Genomic DNA, 18,958 nt, shown 5'->3' with positions numbered 1-18,958 from the left:
ATACAAACCTTTTCTCTCGTTCCAGGCACACTCTAGTTTTATCTTCAGGCTCCTTTGCCTAAAAGCTTTCGAGTAAATACATAAACCCCTATTGCTATTTGGCGAGAAAGAGCAGGAGGCGTCTCAAAAGCAGGTAACTGTCTTCAAACAGTCTTTCTGACTGTTCTGAGTGAAGTGGTGCACTTTAAAATAAACTAGAAGCCAAAGAATTATCATTTGACTTTCCGGCATACAAAAAATTTGGGTACCCTTTTGCGCGGTTAGGAGCAATAATCGCAGGTTTCGGTCTGTTGAACGGAATCACTTAACGTTGGATGTTTTGACCTTCAGCTAATTTCAGCTGAATTACGAGCAATGCCTTAATAGTGTAGCCGCTTAGATAGAGATTTATCAAAAATGTAGTACTATGGATGCAATAATAACGTGGTGACTTCGAGTCAACCATAAGTCACTGAGGCACATCGACTTCTGCAGAGTGAGGTAATGACGAAGGGGTTTACTTAGTTGTACCGAACCGGGCGCGCGCTGCGTAGGTCAAAGATTGCTATACACTTAGTGGGGAAAAGGAAAGGATATAGGGACAAAAGGCAAACTGGGGACAGAAACGACGCTGTGCATGATACGACGAGATGAATATATTTGATACCCAGTGAATGATGTGGTGGTTGAGGGTTGTGACAAGAGAGATCGCAAGTTACAGTGGAATATCCTCCTAGCGCGGTCTTTGTATACTGCGGTCGTACGTAATTTAGACAGGGAAAAACTCGTTGCGCTAGCGCTGAATCTAAAGCATTCTGGAATGGGGATATAGCCTTGACGATCTGCTGTGGATGCAGACATGGTCGCAACTCGAGGGACCTCCAAGCTTTTGCCATAAACTGAATTTTAACGAAGCAACTTTTTTATGCTCACCACACCTCCAGAAAGTTTTACATATCATGAATTAACTAAGTTATGAAAGAGTTAACTAAGTTCCATGTCCTGTAGTCGCCTTTGATTGCAGTCCTCCATTCCCTCAAAATCTGAAGTTTCGGACACGTTTGACACAATGGCCTTCTTTGTTAGGAGACGTTGCGTCTGCAAAAAGCACAAGTGACCAGTTTCTGACATAGCCAACCGTTCTGTGCCATTTCCCTGTCATTTTCCTTAAAGGTATTAACTTCTTGGGCTACGGTGTTCAAAGAAACGTGATGCCGTTCCCAACATGTGGGGAGTAAACCATTGGAAGCATGAGTGGGTCATTACACCTCGAACGTGGCACTAAGAGCATCAGGAAAAGGGGGGCAACACAGAGAGGTTATGCTTAACACAGGGTGATTAATCATAAATCGCAAAAAAGCAAGAAAAATTAAGAGCAGTTTCGTGTTGAAGCTGGTTGACCTGATCGATCTGATCGATCTGATCGATAATTATAAGTGAATTAAGGCTGTGGAGTTAATGATCCAAGTCACAAAAAGTGAGGGTGGGGATGACTAGGTGGAAATATACATGGTGGGATAAGGTGCACATAACGTTTTAGGAGTATGGCGTATAAAAGTCTCGACAGACATCATGGCAAAGATTTCAGGTGAAGGTTATGCTTTCAATATACTATTTCGGTCTGATTAAACATTCACGTAAATGCAATTTGGGGACCAGACCGAATGGATGAAGTCCAGAAAAGTATTTGGGACAGCTGATGCTAAACATCGAATATTACAGTGCTCGGAAAAAGAATGAGAGCAGTAGAGCCTGGCAAGTGCGGGGAGGTGTCAAAAAACACAGAGTTCATCAATAAAAAATCATGTCCGTCTGACTGTTCATGTTTTCAAAATATTATTTTGAGAATGGGAAACGCAACTATAGGGAACATACTGGTACATCTCAGTACCGTACCATTGGTTCAGTGGTTGTGAAACCAGTGCATCCAACGAATAAGTGCTTAAGAGCTTTGTGCGTGTTAGTTGTCAGCCCTTGAATTATTCTTCATTATTTTGGTGTAAATGTCATCCCGGGCGTTTACTACTCAGACTCACACTCAAACTTGGATGGATTCACGCAAGACAACGGGCGTCATCCTCGAACAAAATGCGTGGCAATGAACGTCACGATTCGCACTACGTTTTATCGTGAGAAAAACTGTGAGATCATCGTCTAACTATTGATATGGAATGCTCACCTGGGACTGAACAGCTTACATTACACAAATACCTTTTATGGCGCACTTTGTGCGGATAAAGGCCGGCCGATGGAAACGCCAAGAGACATTGAAAATATTTAGCAAACGATGAAGGACGCCGAAGCCTAATACATACTATGCAACTATTTCACTGAAACCGAAAATTATTTAGCTCGGCACAAGTCCTAACCGATGGAATAATTTCCAGAGATCCAGAGCAGAAATCAAAGTACACGTAAACATAAGAAACGTTCAGTAATGGCCTGGATTTGTTGAGTTAGTTCAGCCTTCATTCCTCAATATTCAGTTGGTCTGTGATGGCGAGGTCAGCGTGGGGTCTTGTAGGCTGAGGTAAGGAAGGTAGTCTACCGTTGGACAGGTGTCTGTAGCCTCTAGCCATCAGGTGGGCCACGGACACATAACGTGTTTCGGAAAAAACCAACAACAAAAGATAAATTTAATATCACTCGAATTGTAAAACGGAAATATGAAAAATTTGGTTGCATCAGCAGAGCCCGGTTAAATCTTTTTCAGGGCGGATATTTGTGGGCATTCGGAAGTGTTTTGGGTCGCATCTTGCGTGTATAGTAGGATGCTGTGGAGTGCGCGGTGGAGGAATAACGGTCATTCCGGCTTCACTTTCCCGGTTTAATATTTGCGCACCATAGTTGACACCTGGCAATGTTTTTGTGTAGTTCTCTCAGTGATGCTTCCAACATGTTAGGTACGTCTCCTGTAGTTCTCCATAGACGGCGGCTGACAAGGATTGTGTAGCGGACACATCTCGACAGACAACCCAGTTATTTGAGATGACATGCAGTAGCAGGCTTCCTATTTATCTGGGTGGTGACACTATTTCGCTTCCGAAAAATATCAACGGAAGTTTTGCGATTTAGGTTGCTTTTTCGTATATAGGTCACATAACTACATTGAACTTGTCACCAATATGCTTTGGACAAAAGAATACCTAATAGTTGGTCTGTTGAACTCCTTGAGAAGGCTTGGGGGCTTAAATTAGCCGGATTTGACGGTCGACTAGTCCCACTACTTGAATGGAGCGCTGGATGACAACTGTAAATTCATTTTGTCTCCGAAAATTTAAACATCTGATAGTGGAGTCACTGCGGCAATACCAACAGTGTAAATCAACCAGTAGTTTCTCCAGAGGCCTCCAGCTTGATTAAAACAGAATGAAAGGTTTGAAATGCTATGTTAAAACAACAAAGGGCTTTTGAGTTTGTTCATGTCCTTGGGGCCCTTGAAACAGATTGCATAAAACTGAATAAAGACGTAGGCAACAAACTGGGTACTGGAATGTGTTTTCAGCAGATTACCCATGACTGCCACGTCAAAATGGTGATCCCGGGTTAAGTCACCATCATTATCGACAGCATGACATCAGTGTTCAACACCGATGCTTCACTGTCGTATTAGTTGTGAATGTCATGGTTGTACGAGGGCTGGGATACTGCCAGGGAACCCACACATAGACAGGAGGACGATTAGGGTCCTCAACCGAAGCCTTTGACTCAAAAGCCTAACGGAAATGCAGCAGTGTTTGGCAGAAAATGCAAGCGCATTACCATTTCTACGGAACAAGTCGCCACATGTTCGAACACCCAACCTGGAGGGTCAGCAGACTGTGTTTGTCAGACCTCTAACCACTGACAAACCTGGTATGGGAGACTCTGAGTGTCATGGGGACAGTCCCCAGTATAGCCAACTGGATCGCAAACTGTCACACCACGGTGAGGTCTAGTCCCTTCGTGACAGTCCCGGGATAAGATTTCTTTTTATGCGGTAGATGGCAGTGCCAAGGGCAGATAATTTTTGTACAGCAATCTGATGAAATACGAGATTAACTTTAAAAGTATATAGTTAAATCTTAAATGTGCAAAGCAATTAGTTTGGAATGACTTGAGTTCTGCCGCTGTTTAGGATAAGAATATAATGGCGGTCAAAATGACCGTGTCAAGGACAACTTCGCGTACTGCTGTAGCCTTATGACAATGAGCCTTATCCAATGCCCCAGAACCTGCTCCGGAATGATTTGCGAAAGAATTGGATGTTTTGGGAGGGTAGGCGTTGATCCACTATGGGTTCGTCACTTGAATGTCCGATGTGGAAACAAATGTTCAGAGGATGAGCCTCACTGAACAAAAGTTCAGCCGATATTATTAAGTAGGCAAAGGCGTGTTGGTAACTTATTTTTTGTTCCGTAAATACACTCATTTTCATATCAGTTTGGTCTTGATGGAAGACTCACCCAGCACCCAGCTGAATCTCTTGTTCATTGTCTTCTTTTGTTTGTTTTCCATGGGAAAGCGACCGCGATTTTTGTATTAGTATAATGCAAAGATAGTGTGTATCAGATACTGCATCGGGTACCGCAGGACATGGGAGCCAGTATTGAGGAGCAGAAAAGATCTCAGGAGTAAAGTTGGGTGGTAGAATTTAGCTCTACAACAGGTGTTTTGTTTGTCAAGTAGATGCTCCGGTTGAACTATAGGTCACAGGTTTTCAGCAGCGCTTAATTACTACTGAATGACAGCACACCTAAATATCCGAAACAACTGGAGTCTAGAGCGTCCAAACTTATGCTTCGAAGCACCGGGCCACCTGGAATGCAGTAGAACTTGTCCTTATAACTGTCCTAATATTGGTCGAAGTTTACTCAAAATGTTAATCGAGTTAGGTCAGAGCTTACACTTGTGCTTTAGATGCATTCATATTGACATTTAACTAGCTATACGTCAAACTATTTTGTACGTCTAAACGCAGTCGTAATTTAAAAGCATTTTCATTTCGGACCAGCTTACATCCTTGAGATCAGGAGTATTAAGTTTTGTCCGTAACACACTGGTCAGGTTTTGTCAAATAGCTTGCTTTGGTTGTTCCAAAGATGGGGTGCAAATTGGCTGGAGCATCTGTTTCGCAAAAGTATAGGCTAAGCTGGCGATTTTATCAAGCAGTTATAGCTTTGGATACGGAAAATTATTTCGCGTCCTATAGAACCTTTCAGTTAGATTGATTCATCTGGACACACATTGTCTGACCCAGTTCCGTCCATAAAATACGCCCTATTATTTTTACGAGCTGACTGATGGAACAACTCTGTCTCACTTGAAAACTGTCGGAAATCATCGGCCGGATACGAATGCAAATTGTGACTGTAATTAAGCGTTATAGATTTGTATATTTTTGCGGTCATTAAGTGGGTCGGACCTCGGTCAACATGCCGTTAGATTGAACGTTATCACACAAACTTTGAACCTGACTTTATGGCTGTAGCCATGAGCGTTTTCAACCACCAATAAGAATATTGGAGAGTAAACTTTGGTCTGCGCCTTGTGGGACGCTGGTTAAACGGCTCCATCTGAGATCTGTAACACATGCAAGAAGTTTGCATGGCGCTGGGTGTACAGCATGATAACATCATTGGCTGGTGATCATCAGGAAGTCTAATGGTGCAGATTCATCTTACGTACACCAGAATGATCAGACCGTATGTCCACAGGGGTGCAAATATTACTTGTGGTGGGACATCCGCTGAGCGAATAAAGCATACATAGCAATCAGGTGTGATCGTTAACATCACTCTTGGGATAAAAATCTAGAAAACTGCACCTTGAAATAGTGTCTCAACCGTACAGTCAATAGATCTTGATGGATTCAAACAGGTTTTCCTGTTTCAGAACTAATTCATTAGAAACTCATGACAAGTCGTTGCGAGGGGGGACACGTTTGTTTTCAACTTTGTTTCGAATGTCCACATAAAAATGTGGTCTGTGTGAAATGCTTATTTCAAATCACCGGTAGATAACACAATGATGGGTAAAAGTTTGCTGTGGAAAACTTTGTTGGAGTCTTTGATGGTTGTCTAATGAGTCCTGGGCTTCTGATGAGACGCAGTTGTAAAATCTGAATCAACCAGTTGTGTGTAAGTAGCTCTCATTCCAGCTTAATTCCAACGCCGGATTCAAATACCTGTCGGCATATTTCTCCTTCTGGAAGTACGCATCGCAAAACAACCATTATTAGCAATCAAACCCAGCGCCAATGGCGATGAGTGATACATGCATAGGCAAAACCGGATAAAGAGCCCGTAGAGTTTCTAAATAATTTCTTTTGTTCGAGAACGTCATCTGAGGAGCAAAGCGCACACTGGGCCATTTAAGCAGCCTTGATGGCAAGGCTGGGATTTTAAAGCTGCTGTACTAAGGAATAACGATGAGCGTCATTAGCTTCAAGAATTTGTTAGACGATTTAAGGAGTCTGCATTGAAATCGTCAGTGAGAATAGCGTTTTCAGAAGGCAATTTTCATGACGTGATAGCACATCTAAACTGGCAAAGTATGATCAATAAACTTTAGTTTCACTCGGTGTTTTCGCGCAGCTGATGTGACTGTTACTCATAATATCAGGAGACGAATTAGATGCCGATGTTTTTTGTGGCAGCCACGACTGTAAACAGAATATCAAGCGGGATGAAGTAGGGATGAATCTCTGTAAGCTCGATGGTAATGCTCATGTTACTGACACAATTACTGGAAAGGCGCTCGAGTTAAGGATTGTTTACGAAGTCGTTCAATAAGAGTGCTTTTCGAAACTGCGGGTTTAAAACCAGCTGGCATATGTTTAGATTGGAATAAGAGTGGTAAACTCGCGCTTCTCTCCGTTGTTTTAGGAAGACGTTATGCTGGATGAGTGCAAAGAGTGGTGCTGATACTGAACACAGCCTAGAACTATGATGCACCTTGAACGAGACAAAAATGGGAACCGAATGCATAGTGTGGGAGGGTAAGTAAGGGCCATTACAATAAACATGGGACGGGCTTGAAATGACTCATGTGGAGACAAATGGGAGTACTGATTCTGCTCGTGCAATAAAACTCAAATTAACAAGCACTCCGGGTGACTACAATCACCGGCCAATGAACACGTCATAAAAAAAACGGTAAAAAATGTCCAACACCGTACTAAAAATGAAGCAAAGAAGTGAGAATGAGCCTCGAGTTGGTGGGGACACAAATGCACGTTGCATCGACAAGCAGGTCGATATGCAGTTCATTAATGGGAACAAAATATGGACCAACACAAACAAGGCAACAGCAAGTATGCATGAGGGAGTTTTCAGTGATGGGGAAAGGAAACGAGATATGAAGAAATGAAGCAGCGCTCCAATGGAATGTGCAGTACCAACATGATATATCAAGGATACTTAATTCAAACACAGGTTTTGCAGATTCTTGTTTCAAATACGAGTGGAAAGCATTTTCATAGGGAAGAGTGTTCTTAAAGCTCAGCTACATTTTCGACAGAACTACAAGGCTTAAACACCATGGTTAGTGCACTAAGGTGGAGGGTAAAATTGAGAGCCGCTTCTGCCACGAAAGCGTGAGTTCCGCTGAGGTTCGTCAGGCTGATGGATACGGCGATGATAAGTTGCGGTTGAGCTAAAGGCTTGAATTTCTCAAAAGAATGCAGCTTTTTGACAATGCTACCAATGCATTTAGGCGGTGTTGACCACAAAAGTTAATAAGTTAAGTTTGTGGAACAGCACGCGACAGAATAGACAAGATTTTTATGCAAACTTTGATACTGGCCACCTCCAAGAGAACCGCTTCCAAATTCAGGCACGCTTCACTGGTGCCGAACCGCAGTTCAGCCAGCGAGAATAGTGCGGACAAAACAACATCAACTAAATATTGTTTGTCTGAGTCAAACAGTGCGGCCAGCAAATATATTTTGCCCATGAAGTAGTAGGCTATCCTTTGCCTTTTGGTAAGTTCTACTGCAAAGGCCAAGAACATGGCCTTCTTTGCCAGTTGTGAAGGTCATTTGTGGTGTCATACTCAGTGCAACAGTACTGACTGTGCGGCCTGTTTTTAGTGCTGCACGAAAAGGTACTTTGTTTTTTGTACTGGTTGCTTCGCAACTAGTTTTTCTCCAGAGATCACAAACTTTTGGAAATAAATTTGAAGGGGACTTAAAGTTTGTATCCATATGAGCTCTATTTTTGTTCGCGTTGACTACTTTATTCAGCACCGCAGCCCTATAATCTCGTTTTATTCAACCACGTTTTATCACTTAGCTAAATTCATAAAAATCTAAGCGTCTTTAGCACAGCCATCAGTCTCTTTTCGTCGTCGCCAGATGACTCATGAAAGTAGATGCAATGAAATGTGTTTGCACTCCTGGGCTACATCGACCTTTCCACTTTACATGTTTCAAAGCCTGTATCCTCTTGACAGGTTTTTAGCGGACTTAGCTTGAAGCCTTCTTACCGAAACTTTATCACGCATAACGGGTGTCGGTCATCGGATCACGTCCATATAAGATCCGACAAGCCCGAGAGACCACCTCAAGGACAGAACCAGAAAATTTGTTCATTGTCAAAGTTAGTCGTACCAAATCTAGCCATTTGGATGAAGCTGGATTCATAAAGAAACTGGGACAAACCTTTTCACGGCAGGCAAAACAAATTAACCTCTATTCTGTGTTCGGTGTACACCGTAGCGGAACGTTCCGATGATTAGTGGAGGAGCATGATTTGTTTTTGACTCGACCGCATTTGTTTGTATGCGAGAAATCGATATCGATCGAATCTTGTTCCTCAGATGCAGCCAAAGCAGCAGACGTAGACGCTTGTTGCTTTGATGTACTAATCCATATGAACATACTCTGTTGAGGAAGCTGGCCACTGTTGTTTTAAATGACAACCCTACAAACCAGATGTTGCGTCTGTGGGACGCTGCAGATAAAATAGTTATGGTCAAAAAATCCCATGCAACCTTCATTAACCCTATCATGACTCAATTCTGGGTGTGATAAACCTCTTGGTTTTGGTCGGTAATCTCAATATGATCCCCAGCTTTCTCTTACGAAACTAATCTTCGAAGAGTCGTTTATTTCCTCGAAGTATAAGCTGTCATGCTGGTGGATCGCTTGGTATCCTACGAAGGATCAGCTGACGGTCAAATGACTTTTCAGGAAAAAGTGCTGTATGCTGCCACCGCGCCTGTTTGGCATGAACTAGGTGACATAGACTGCACAATCATCCTACTACCATCTGCATGTACTTATAAACTACGAAATGCTGTAGAGCAGCTTCCATCGTAGCCCTGTACTCTACCAAAAACTAAACAGAGTAGCAAGGAATTATTCTTTTCTGCTATGCCCCGCAATGATGGACGTTTTCGAACTTCAGCGGATACATTCAGATGAGTAGATCAATTCAGTATCCGGGTAACGACGGGAAGAAGAAAAGCTATAAGAAGCCTTAGAACAGCTTCTATAATGCGTTGTTAATTGTGTTGGTTACTTCCTGACATCACTGAGTCTGAAAACCTCCAAACGTTTAACGAAAAAGTGTTGCTTAATCCCACTAAAAAACCACAGCCAATTCATCCAGTTGAGGTAATTATGCTAAGAGAAAGAAAAGAACCTGAGAGCTTATAAATAGCGTACAAAGGAGAAGGTGACGTCGCACTTACAACTGACATAAATCCATGACTAACAGAGAAGATGGTGGCTTGCAGCTTAATTGATCGAATAAATAGAAGGGTTTTTTGCACCAGCATCAGTCTGTCGAAAGTATGCTTTAAGATTCCTAACCGTGCTTCTGCTTCTCTCTGGGAATTTAAAAAAGGGTTCCCGTCCATTTGTAAAAACCAACAACCGTACAAATCAGCTATCTTCCAACCTCCATCTTGGGGCACTGTCATTGACTTTGCCTTGAACTGTCGGTTGCCCGATTCCCGCTTTTCGTCTCCGCGGCTCTCTCCAACTTCTGCGACTCTCCATCGACCAGAACATCAACGTGCCCAGCCCTTTGACTAACTTTTTAGGTTGGTCCCTTCCTCAACGCTTGTGCCATACCACTTCAAACGCAGTCCATTACGGGACTACACAGGGACCCAATTACGACAGTCCAATGATGGTATGGCGCTGCTGTGCCTAGCCTGGCTCGCATGCATATGTCCCCTCAATATTTGCCCGCGCGCTCACAACTGTTTTACTGTCTTGCTCCTTATTCGCAAACATGGAAAATATTCTAACCATGACCCGTTCATGATTTAAGTTTCCCTCTCTCTGATGTAGTGAATACGTCCATTGAGATGAGGCATTGTGGTATCTCGACAAACTCTTACCCCAAAATGTCTACCGTTCTTCAGTTTTCATTCATGATATCCTCCCGGTTTACAAACAATTTGCTTGTTTTCTACAAAATGGAAGCTAATGCCTTAGTCTAGCTCAGTTTCATAACACTTTTGGAGACAAGTGGTTTTATTTCTCTCCATTACAGATACGCCCAGGTCCCAGACCCCGATTTGTTTTCTATTCCTCCAAAGCTACCCATTCTTAACAGTCGCTATCATTTTCGATTCAAGCAGTCAGCTTACTCCTTACAAGCTGCTTGTTCCAGAGGCGTTTCTTCATTTTAGCGTTCAGATTTCCACGGTTCACATCCAATACCCTCCTTAGAATTAAACTGGGAACGTTAAAAAAAATTGAAAACTGAAACACGGTGGGCTACAGTTTGCAGCACAAATCTCAGAAAATGCTCTTGGCTAACATCGGGGAGTGAGTGACCAGGTGCGGGATCAGCTGGAAGTTCGAAGTTTGCGCTCGTCCGGAAAACAATAAAAGGATGTAATCCCTTGCCTTCAAAAATTAAGTCTCTGTTGTTTGTAAATGAAAGAAACTACCGGAGTCACTCGGTACTGCAACAGTTTAATGTCGAGGGTTAATGAACAGATATGAACAGAAATGTTAAAAACTTCAATGTGCTGCAAAACAGGTAGTGGAGAGAAATACACTCATTTGCAAATCAATTTGGTTTTCACGGGAGACTCAAGAAGGGCCCCAAAAAGGGCGAAACCGGTCGAGGGCTGGCGAAGGGTTTTCAGCAACCTTGTGAGTAGTTTCTTTTGTGAAAAAAAGGTAGTGGAAAGTTTCTCACGCAGAAACTCAATGCCTGGAAATCACTTTGAAAACATCACCGCTGCTTGCCGAGGTAAAGACATCCCACCTGGTAATTGGAGCATTTCGGAAGGGTGAGTGATCTGGTTGTAAAGTACTCAGGCTGATTATTACTAACAAATGTCGGTTATACCAAAGTGATGATGATTACAAAAATTATATTCACTTGGTAAAAATAAATACGATGCAAGACGAGGATAAGCCAAAAAGTGACTTATCTTTCGAGGGCAACTTTTGCGAGTTCCTGATTAAAATTCCTCACGCGGGACGTATCTTTTCTGTAGAACAGCTGCTACACGTGTTCCGTAGTTGCGATTGCAACTTGTGGAGCTCGGCTAAATTCCTGTCCTGTGCGAGCGCGTGTATGTGTGTTGGGCCGAGTTGCATGCCATAAACACAACTCGACCTGATGTGGTTGAAGGTCGTAAGTCTGGCGCGTGACGCAGATGTTAGCTACGTAAACAGAAAACTGGATGGAAAATAGTAGTGTACGTGTTGTCGGCTGAGGTGGCTAGTGGGACAGGAATTGTTACTTGAGTTGAGTATTTGTGACGCGTGATTTAGTGAGTGGCCGCTACAGAGGCATCTTGTTACAGGTCCTCGTACTGTGAAGCCTTGTAGGAACAGTGAGTTGATAGGTATATGCTTTGGAATTCTTACAGGTAAAATAAAGGACTGGAAGTCATGTATATCCGCACAGCAAACGTAAAGTCGATCACTGAGCTTGGAATTACATCCACTAAAATTATGTACGTACTGGCTACAGTATACCGAGGCTAGCGAGAAAGTTCTTTTCTGGAAGGCATTTGTGAGATCGTCTTCAGTTTTATGTGACAATCGCAAGAAACTTTGTATGAGCAGTTTATGGAATGTGTATCAGTTTGAATACGCCCCCCTCTTGGACGGGCCTAAAAGCTGTGGCTAAAAGCCATAGGGACTCACCAAACCTGGTATTCTTGCTATAAGTTGCACTTCGTGGGAGGTTCAGTCATGAGAAGTGGTTTCACTAGACAAACGGCAAGAATGGTTCTTCTACAGAGTGGGTCAACTGCTCTTGTTTCGCTTTTCTTTCGCTTTTCTTTTCACGAAAGAGTTTTTCGTTCGGTCGTTTTCGAGAAATCGAATTGCCCTATTTTAATGATGGCTGATAAACTAAAAAGCATAGCGACAAAATTGACTGTCTACATGCGACTCCTGTACATTTTTCGAAAAAAAAACAGAGGCGTCAAACAACATGCAGATCATTTCGAATGGTCTGTTCTCAAAAGGGGTCACTTTCTGTTGGGTCCGTTAGGCACGTTCCGATAGAAAGTCCACATTGTGCATAATGCATTACTCTTGTTTCGCATCACCTAATGGTTTCTTCAGACAGAGAATGCCGTCCTCCTGTATTCACAGGCAAGACACTTTACTGCACAGGGTTGTCACCCCAGTTAGCTTCTTACAATTTGCAGCTGTGGACAGAATAAGCTGCTTTTATTGCTCTTTGTCAGTTTGCCTACTCAAAATGCAATGATCTTGTTTTGTTCCTAGTCATGGAGAAACACGCATCAACAAAACATGTAGATAATTCACTGATCGCACTTCAACGTGTTATGGAATGCCCATTGGAGCAGAAGACTTCGACAGTAAGACAGCTGTACATGTTTCTAAGTATACACGTGTATGTTTCATCACCATCGTCATCATCATCATCTCATCATCATCATCATCATCACCATCATCATCATCGAACGCATGACATCAGTGTTCAGCACCGGTGCTTCACTGCCGTACAGCCATGATTTATTCAAAAGTCTTATTGTGAAACTGAGCTCACCGACTGAACCAATGGAACAACATAAGTGCTTGTGATGTGCCCATACCCATTGCACCAACATGTGTTCGGGGAATGCAGGTGACTTGCTATGTCCCAGTGTTCCCATTAGTCATTACAGGAAATTTTTTCGCCTTTTCCTAATGAAAACAAAAATGGTGACCAATGTGCATGAAGCTTTTTAGAAAAGTTAACGTAATCGCTTGATTGTTCTTCTAGTGCTTGACAAAATTCTAAGAAGAATGAGCGGATACTCAAATGGTCGTCATTCTGCAGATATAGCAAGCAAATTACGATAAACATTTAGAAATGGCTAGCCTGGGAATTTGGCCTTCCAGCATCCCGGTAAGGGTGCTGGCTCCATAGGCCTATTCTCGACTTTAGAGGCCATGAATGAGAGCTTCAAATGATATACATTAGTTTGATTAACAATTTTTGAAGGACTACTTTCGCTATTGTAGTTTACCCGTATAACACAAATTCAAAAAGTGTGAGAGTTGGACCAAATAATTTTCGAGTCAACCTTATGAACCAAAGAGGGTGCATTCTGCTCCACCGACCGAGCATCCTTAATTTGAAGGTGCCTGAGTCAACATGGGACCAACCTACTTTTTATTACACAACTGCCTTACTGACCAGAAGCCACGTAATCTCTGCTGGAAAAAAAGATATAAGATAGAACTTAGACTACAAAAAATTGTGCACTTGAAGGACGCTAATGAAGGCATAGTGTTGCGATTCAGCGGAAACCATCAGTATCCACTGAGTGGAATTGTATGATTTTAAAGTTTGATTTGCGTATAATGTGTCAAGCACAATGAACGAAAATTCAGTGCCCCGAGCACGCGGAACATCTTGTTGTTAACATCTTTTCTGCTGTGACACGGACCTGTAGTTCAAACCCTTCCGAAAAATTTTTGGTTTGGGTTCTTTTTAATAAAGGATTTTTACCTTATATACTAACAACCTGGAAAGCAAGATTCTACATTTCCCATCATCTTATTCATCATACTGTGCTGTTGGCCTGCCATTTTCAGTGGATAGCTACACCCAACAGCGAACCGAAAACGTCTCCTCGTGTGGTGAGAAGACATCTGCAAATCAGTTGCCAAGATTGGCGGACAGATCAACGGCCACCTGAGCAAGTACCACTATATTAGTATAGAAAGATTTATGAGGCCCTCATACATGTCTGTAATTTTTCGTTCAGCTTTTGGCAGGATGAATTGAAAGCATGTGAATTCCCGTACAACGCTCCTTAAAACTTCCCGAAAATGTTTCCCACAGTTTGTAGAGCAAAAATAGATTCATCTAAGAAGAATGCAGTACTGCGTTTAAAATCAAACTGCGGTTAGTTTTTGAACATACTAGCAAATGAATTTGCCCCCGCTTTCTACCCGTGTGAGCATAAGCTTGCCCTGTTTATTGTAAGGCAAATATTGAAGAAGAACCGATGGTCATACTGATCGACATAACGGAGTAATCATGGGTTTAAGAAAAAGAGGTGATCTCCCTGGGATCTTAAACTTAGATTCATTGAAAGATTCAGCCGAAAGTGATTTCTGTGAATGGTTGCCTCCTCACGAGAAAAGGTTTACGAGCCCAAACTTGCGCAGTAAATCTTGCTGCTTGGATTGTGAACTAAATCGAAGTTCCTTATCTTCTATTTTGGTCTGTTTGTAATACTGCGATGCTAAAGATAACCCAGTTTTGATCCCCGGAAAAAAGATAGTTTTTCAACTGAATTTTAATGTAAATAACAACGCGTCCTCGGAAATTCAGTAAATGAATGTTTTTTTTACTGAAATTAAGGCGTTATCAGTCAGAAAAGACAGTTCTGTCAATTTCTAATTCTGCATTTTTGCGAAAGCCGCTTGCACCGCATGATTATGGGCGGCTACATACTTTCCCAATCTTCTGGTGAAGTCAACTTGGTCTTGATAAAGTTGGGAGAGCAGTTCCTCCTGAGCAGGAATCAGAGGGTTCAAACGTCGTTTTTCATTGTACTCACGTACTTTTCGGGCTTGTTTTTTGAAGTCGACCAGATCTGACATTGTCCCCGAACCATGTGTATTAAACAAGCGAGCTGTGTGCCGTGGAGGCAATCCATTGAGACTCGTCTCATACGGGCTGAGTTCATATTCCGTCACATTGGATCGAGTTACCATGTTACCAGGAAAAGTTAGTCTGGATAACTAGAAACCCGGAATGTTGCGATTGACTGGTTTGCCTGTGTTAGCCTCGACGATTGTCTGAACTTATCGACTTATCGACCGACAAGTATATGTCAGCTGACTCTTGCCGATCTGCCGCTGAGATAGGCTACTGCTCCACACTAACTAGTTAAGAGAGTTATTGCCAGAAAAGGTGGAGACCCTAGAGATACGGGGTGTATATGGGAACATTTTGAGTGAGGTATCTGCAAGAACGTAGTTTCAGTTATCTTAAGGTCAGTCTCACCATTAGTTTAATTTTCAGATCAATGTTTTGGAAGTCAAATGCTGAACAATTCCTTAAAATTTGACTCTGGAGTACCCTTTTTTGGAATGTTTATATGACGGTCCTGACTTTAGCTTCCTGGCTCCCAAAATCACCCGACTTATTCTCTAATGGCGCCACTCCCCTCAGAATCTAGAGCCTGACTATCAAAATACGTTCATCTAGCAAGCTTTAACATGGGTTTGCCGATCCAAGGCAGTCTGCACGCAGAGCGTTTGGCGTTGGCTTTAACTACCAAACTTGGGTAGCGCTATGGTGTTCTAGACAGGCAATGCCGTGAACTAAAGGATTTTGTTCACCTTATTTGTCGCTACCGTGGCTGGTTTGCTTCTAGAATATGAAGTTTAAAATAAGAAGCTACGATTGCAAGTTCGGTCCATTCAGACAGCTGAATTATTCGAGTAAATCTGGCGACTAGAGCTCGTACATTCCCTTCACAATTTACCTTGAATTTTTTCCACCATCAACAGTTCTAATATGCTCAACAGTGTTTGAAAAGTTGTTCGCATGATTTCTCTGTCAATTTCACGCTAAATCTATGTATTTTTATATGTTTCACCGGTTGAGTGCATATATTATGTAATGTTGACATTTGCCGTAATAGAGGGTTTGAGATGTGGTTGGTCCATTGCATTGTACGATTAACTTCTTTGTACTAGCAAGCTAAACTTATAGCTTTGACACCAGTAGGAGGTCCTTTCATGTCATTTTACCTTATAGTAGTTGACCACTGCTCAGTATCAGCTTGTCAAGTAACGGGGAGTATACACGTCTTTGTAGATCGCTCATACAGGATGGATTTTAAGCCGCATTTATTCAAGCAACACTGACATCAAAATAAATACAATTTATCAAGTGTTCGAAAACAAAAGTGTACTGTAAGCGACAGAGTTTATTTATTCACCGTTGAAATAGACTGAATCGGTGCAACCCGTAGAAAGGAGGTCAGATGCAATCATTGCTTCTGCTCAGAGAAAGTCAGCTGGGAAAGCTTCCGGATAAGTTGTAATTTTTTGTTAAGTTATCCAGCGAGGTTTTCTCTGTCTACTCAGGAAATATTGATCATTAGTCAATTTTTGTAAAAAAAATATCCACACTACATATCATTTACACCGGCTGTTGTAGCCAAGGGTTCTCCTGCTTCCTAAGGGTATTTAATAACGAAATCACAAAAAATGGAGGTAATATTTCTCACAATTGGAGAGCTGCTAAATAGCCCTTTCAAATAGTTAGTTATTTTGTGAGCATGTACTTGCTTGTATGCATGTTACTATTTGTAAATACATATGTGCGTATTATGTGTATACATGCATATATAAGTAATCACCGAGGTCTGTCATGTGTATCATCTTTTGGGTAACAGAAACAGTGTTATGCTCGAAGAATTTGTACTCTTGAAGGCTTGCTCGTTCGTGTCGATGCAGTGGACTAAGAATTGCTATTCTCCTGAATTTTCTGCCCATTCTAGGTACTTGCATATAGGCTAATGTGGTGTTATAACTCGTCAGATTCAGACGTATGGCCGCACAGTTATCGCTGGTATTAAAACTAGCTACAGCGTATCATGGCCTGTATCCGCCCAGTTATGTCCTGCCATACAGTGTTTCCTGCATCAACTTCTTTAGGCAAATTCAACCTATCAATTTCATATCAACAACACGCGGCCAGAAGTCAAGGTGCTATTTGAATGATTAGTACTTAATAGGCTATGCCGACCGTAAACAATTCAGAACTTAGCCAAGAGTGTTCGTTCACCATGCGAATTAGATCGGGTCGAAAAAGGGCTAAAGAGGGTATAGCAGCGACGACATCAAGTGACAAATTTTAACTGTGGGACTAATCTGAAAAAATTGCGCAGAGGAATGAATTTACCAAAGAAGTGGTATCTAGAAAATTTAATGCTGATACCTCCAGACCCGTCTCTAACTTATGACTGTACAGGTTTAAAAGTGTCCCACTCTCTTTCGAGCATCTTGGCGAAGTTAGATTTCAATTGCTTTCAGCGGTCAGGTTTAAATTAGACAAGAATCAACATAACCTATGAGCAAATATGACGGAGAACTTCGTTATTTCCTCAAGTTATTCATCAGGCTATTTTAGAATAGGTCTGCGTGCGAGACACCATAAATAAGAACTTTATGAACTGTCATACGTAGAGTTTTTGGTGTGATGTTTTTGATAGATTTTTAATGTTCAGAACTTCCAAAATCCACGTGTGAACTTTAGTTGGTGTGTTGAGCGAACCCTAGCGGCCAAACGTACCACTGGGACAGAAACAAATTGACTAACTCTTATGGTCTGCTTAGCCAAAAGGGCATCGGAATAAAACGATCAGACTAATAGCTGGAGGGGATAAAACTGAACGAAAGCCCCTTCGTCAGCGTGAAGTACATTAACGATGCACGGAAAATCGCCTCGCTAAAAATCTCAAAAGGGTTCTTCTAAGGTCTAAGCAGGTGGAGCGCAAGCCATGCAATATGTTTTTTGCCATAGCCCCGTAGTTTCAGTCAATTTTTTAAACGAAACTGATGGACCCTTCCACAAAACGTATGGTTTTTCCGCCGGGCAAACTAGACTTGACTTATTCCGGCACCACCGGTCAAAGTATGCGATCAGAAGGCCTGTGCACTGCGAGAGCAAACGGGATCTTGATGCCGTGTCATGGTGGTTTCATGAGTGTCGTTTCCTGAAGGGATTTGGCAACGCAAATAGGATTATGTGATCCAACAGTGCGATTACAATGAGGCAGATTCACGAAGAATGATGAACCGAAGGCCGGCTAAAATGAGCAGTGACACCAAGATACTTCACTGCATAAACCAGGTTTGTAGTTATCCCATTTTGGTTTTCTCATTGTTTTTAGCCGCTGTTTTAAACTAACTGGAACCAGTGAGTTCATCAACATTCAGCAATAGTCAAAATATGACCAAATGCCCGTCAGTCCTTAGTACAAGCGAATAAGTGCTGTTGATGACCGCACAACATTGTTGTGTCTCAGTAGTGGAACACAGTAAAAATGCTGTTTCGTTCGTATTAAAGCTCATTTTGCGCAGTATCCGTAAAAATACCACATATTTATACACATTTAAGCCAGTATACTTGAGTTAATCTTGTGAAAACGATGGCCCAAATAGGCACCGCAAACTGTCCTGAAACGCCTTGTGTGTTCTTCATCTCTTTTGTGGATGTGATACACGCAATACCGTATTATCTAATGGAGCTACTTTCAAAGGAAATTTATATTTTACTCTTTGATTGCTTCAGCTCACTTCAGGTTCTTTGGATGCTACGGTATGCCTGAAAGATTTCAACAAACAGAAAACGCGAAGGATAAAATTGAAATTGGCAGAGACTGACGCATAAAATTTCTAATTTAGCCGGGCTTTTTTTACCACAATATTCGTGCTGTGAATGTTTACATTCACCGAGTGAATGAGGCTGAAAATCCCCTTTGCGTGTTTCTTTCTTGTTTCAATTTACTCCGCAAACGGGCCGACTGA

General features: G+C 42.1%; 1 protein-coding gene across 1 annotated transcript; it reads right to left on the bottom strand.

The window, feature by feature from the left end:
- Positions 1-14,806: 14,806 nt before the first annotated feature.
- T265_08990 (hypothetical protein) lies at positions 14,807-15,127 on the bottom strand (the record flags this gene model as incomplete). Its single annotated transcript, XM_009174940.1, has 1 exon — positions 14,807-15,127. The coding sequence occupies one exon, from the start codon at positions 15,125-15,127 to the stop codon at positions 14,807-14,809; it is 321 nt and encodes a 106-aa protein (XP_009173204.1).
- Positions 15,128-18,958: the final 3,831 nt, after the last annotated feature.

This window comes from Opisthorchis viverrini (assembly GCF_000715545.1).
Source record: "Opisthorchis viverrini unplaced genomic scaffold opera_v5_250, whole genome shotgun sequence".
NCBI classification, from domain to species: domain Eukaryota; kingdom Metazoa; phylum Platyhelminthes; class Trematoda; order Opisthorchiida; family Opisthorchiidae; genus Opisthorchis; species Opisthorchis viverrini.
Note: the sequence above shows the minus strand (reverse complement) of the source record. Positions and strands in the feature narration are given on the sequence as shown.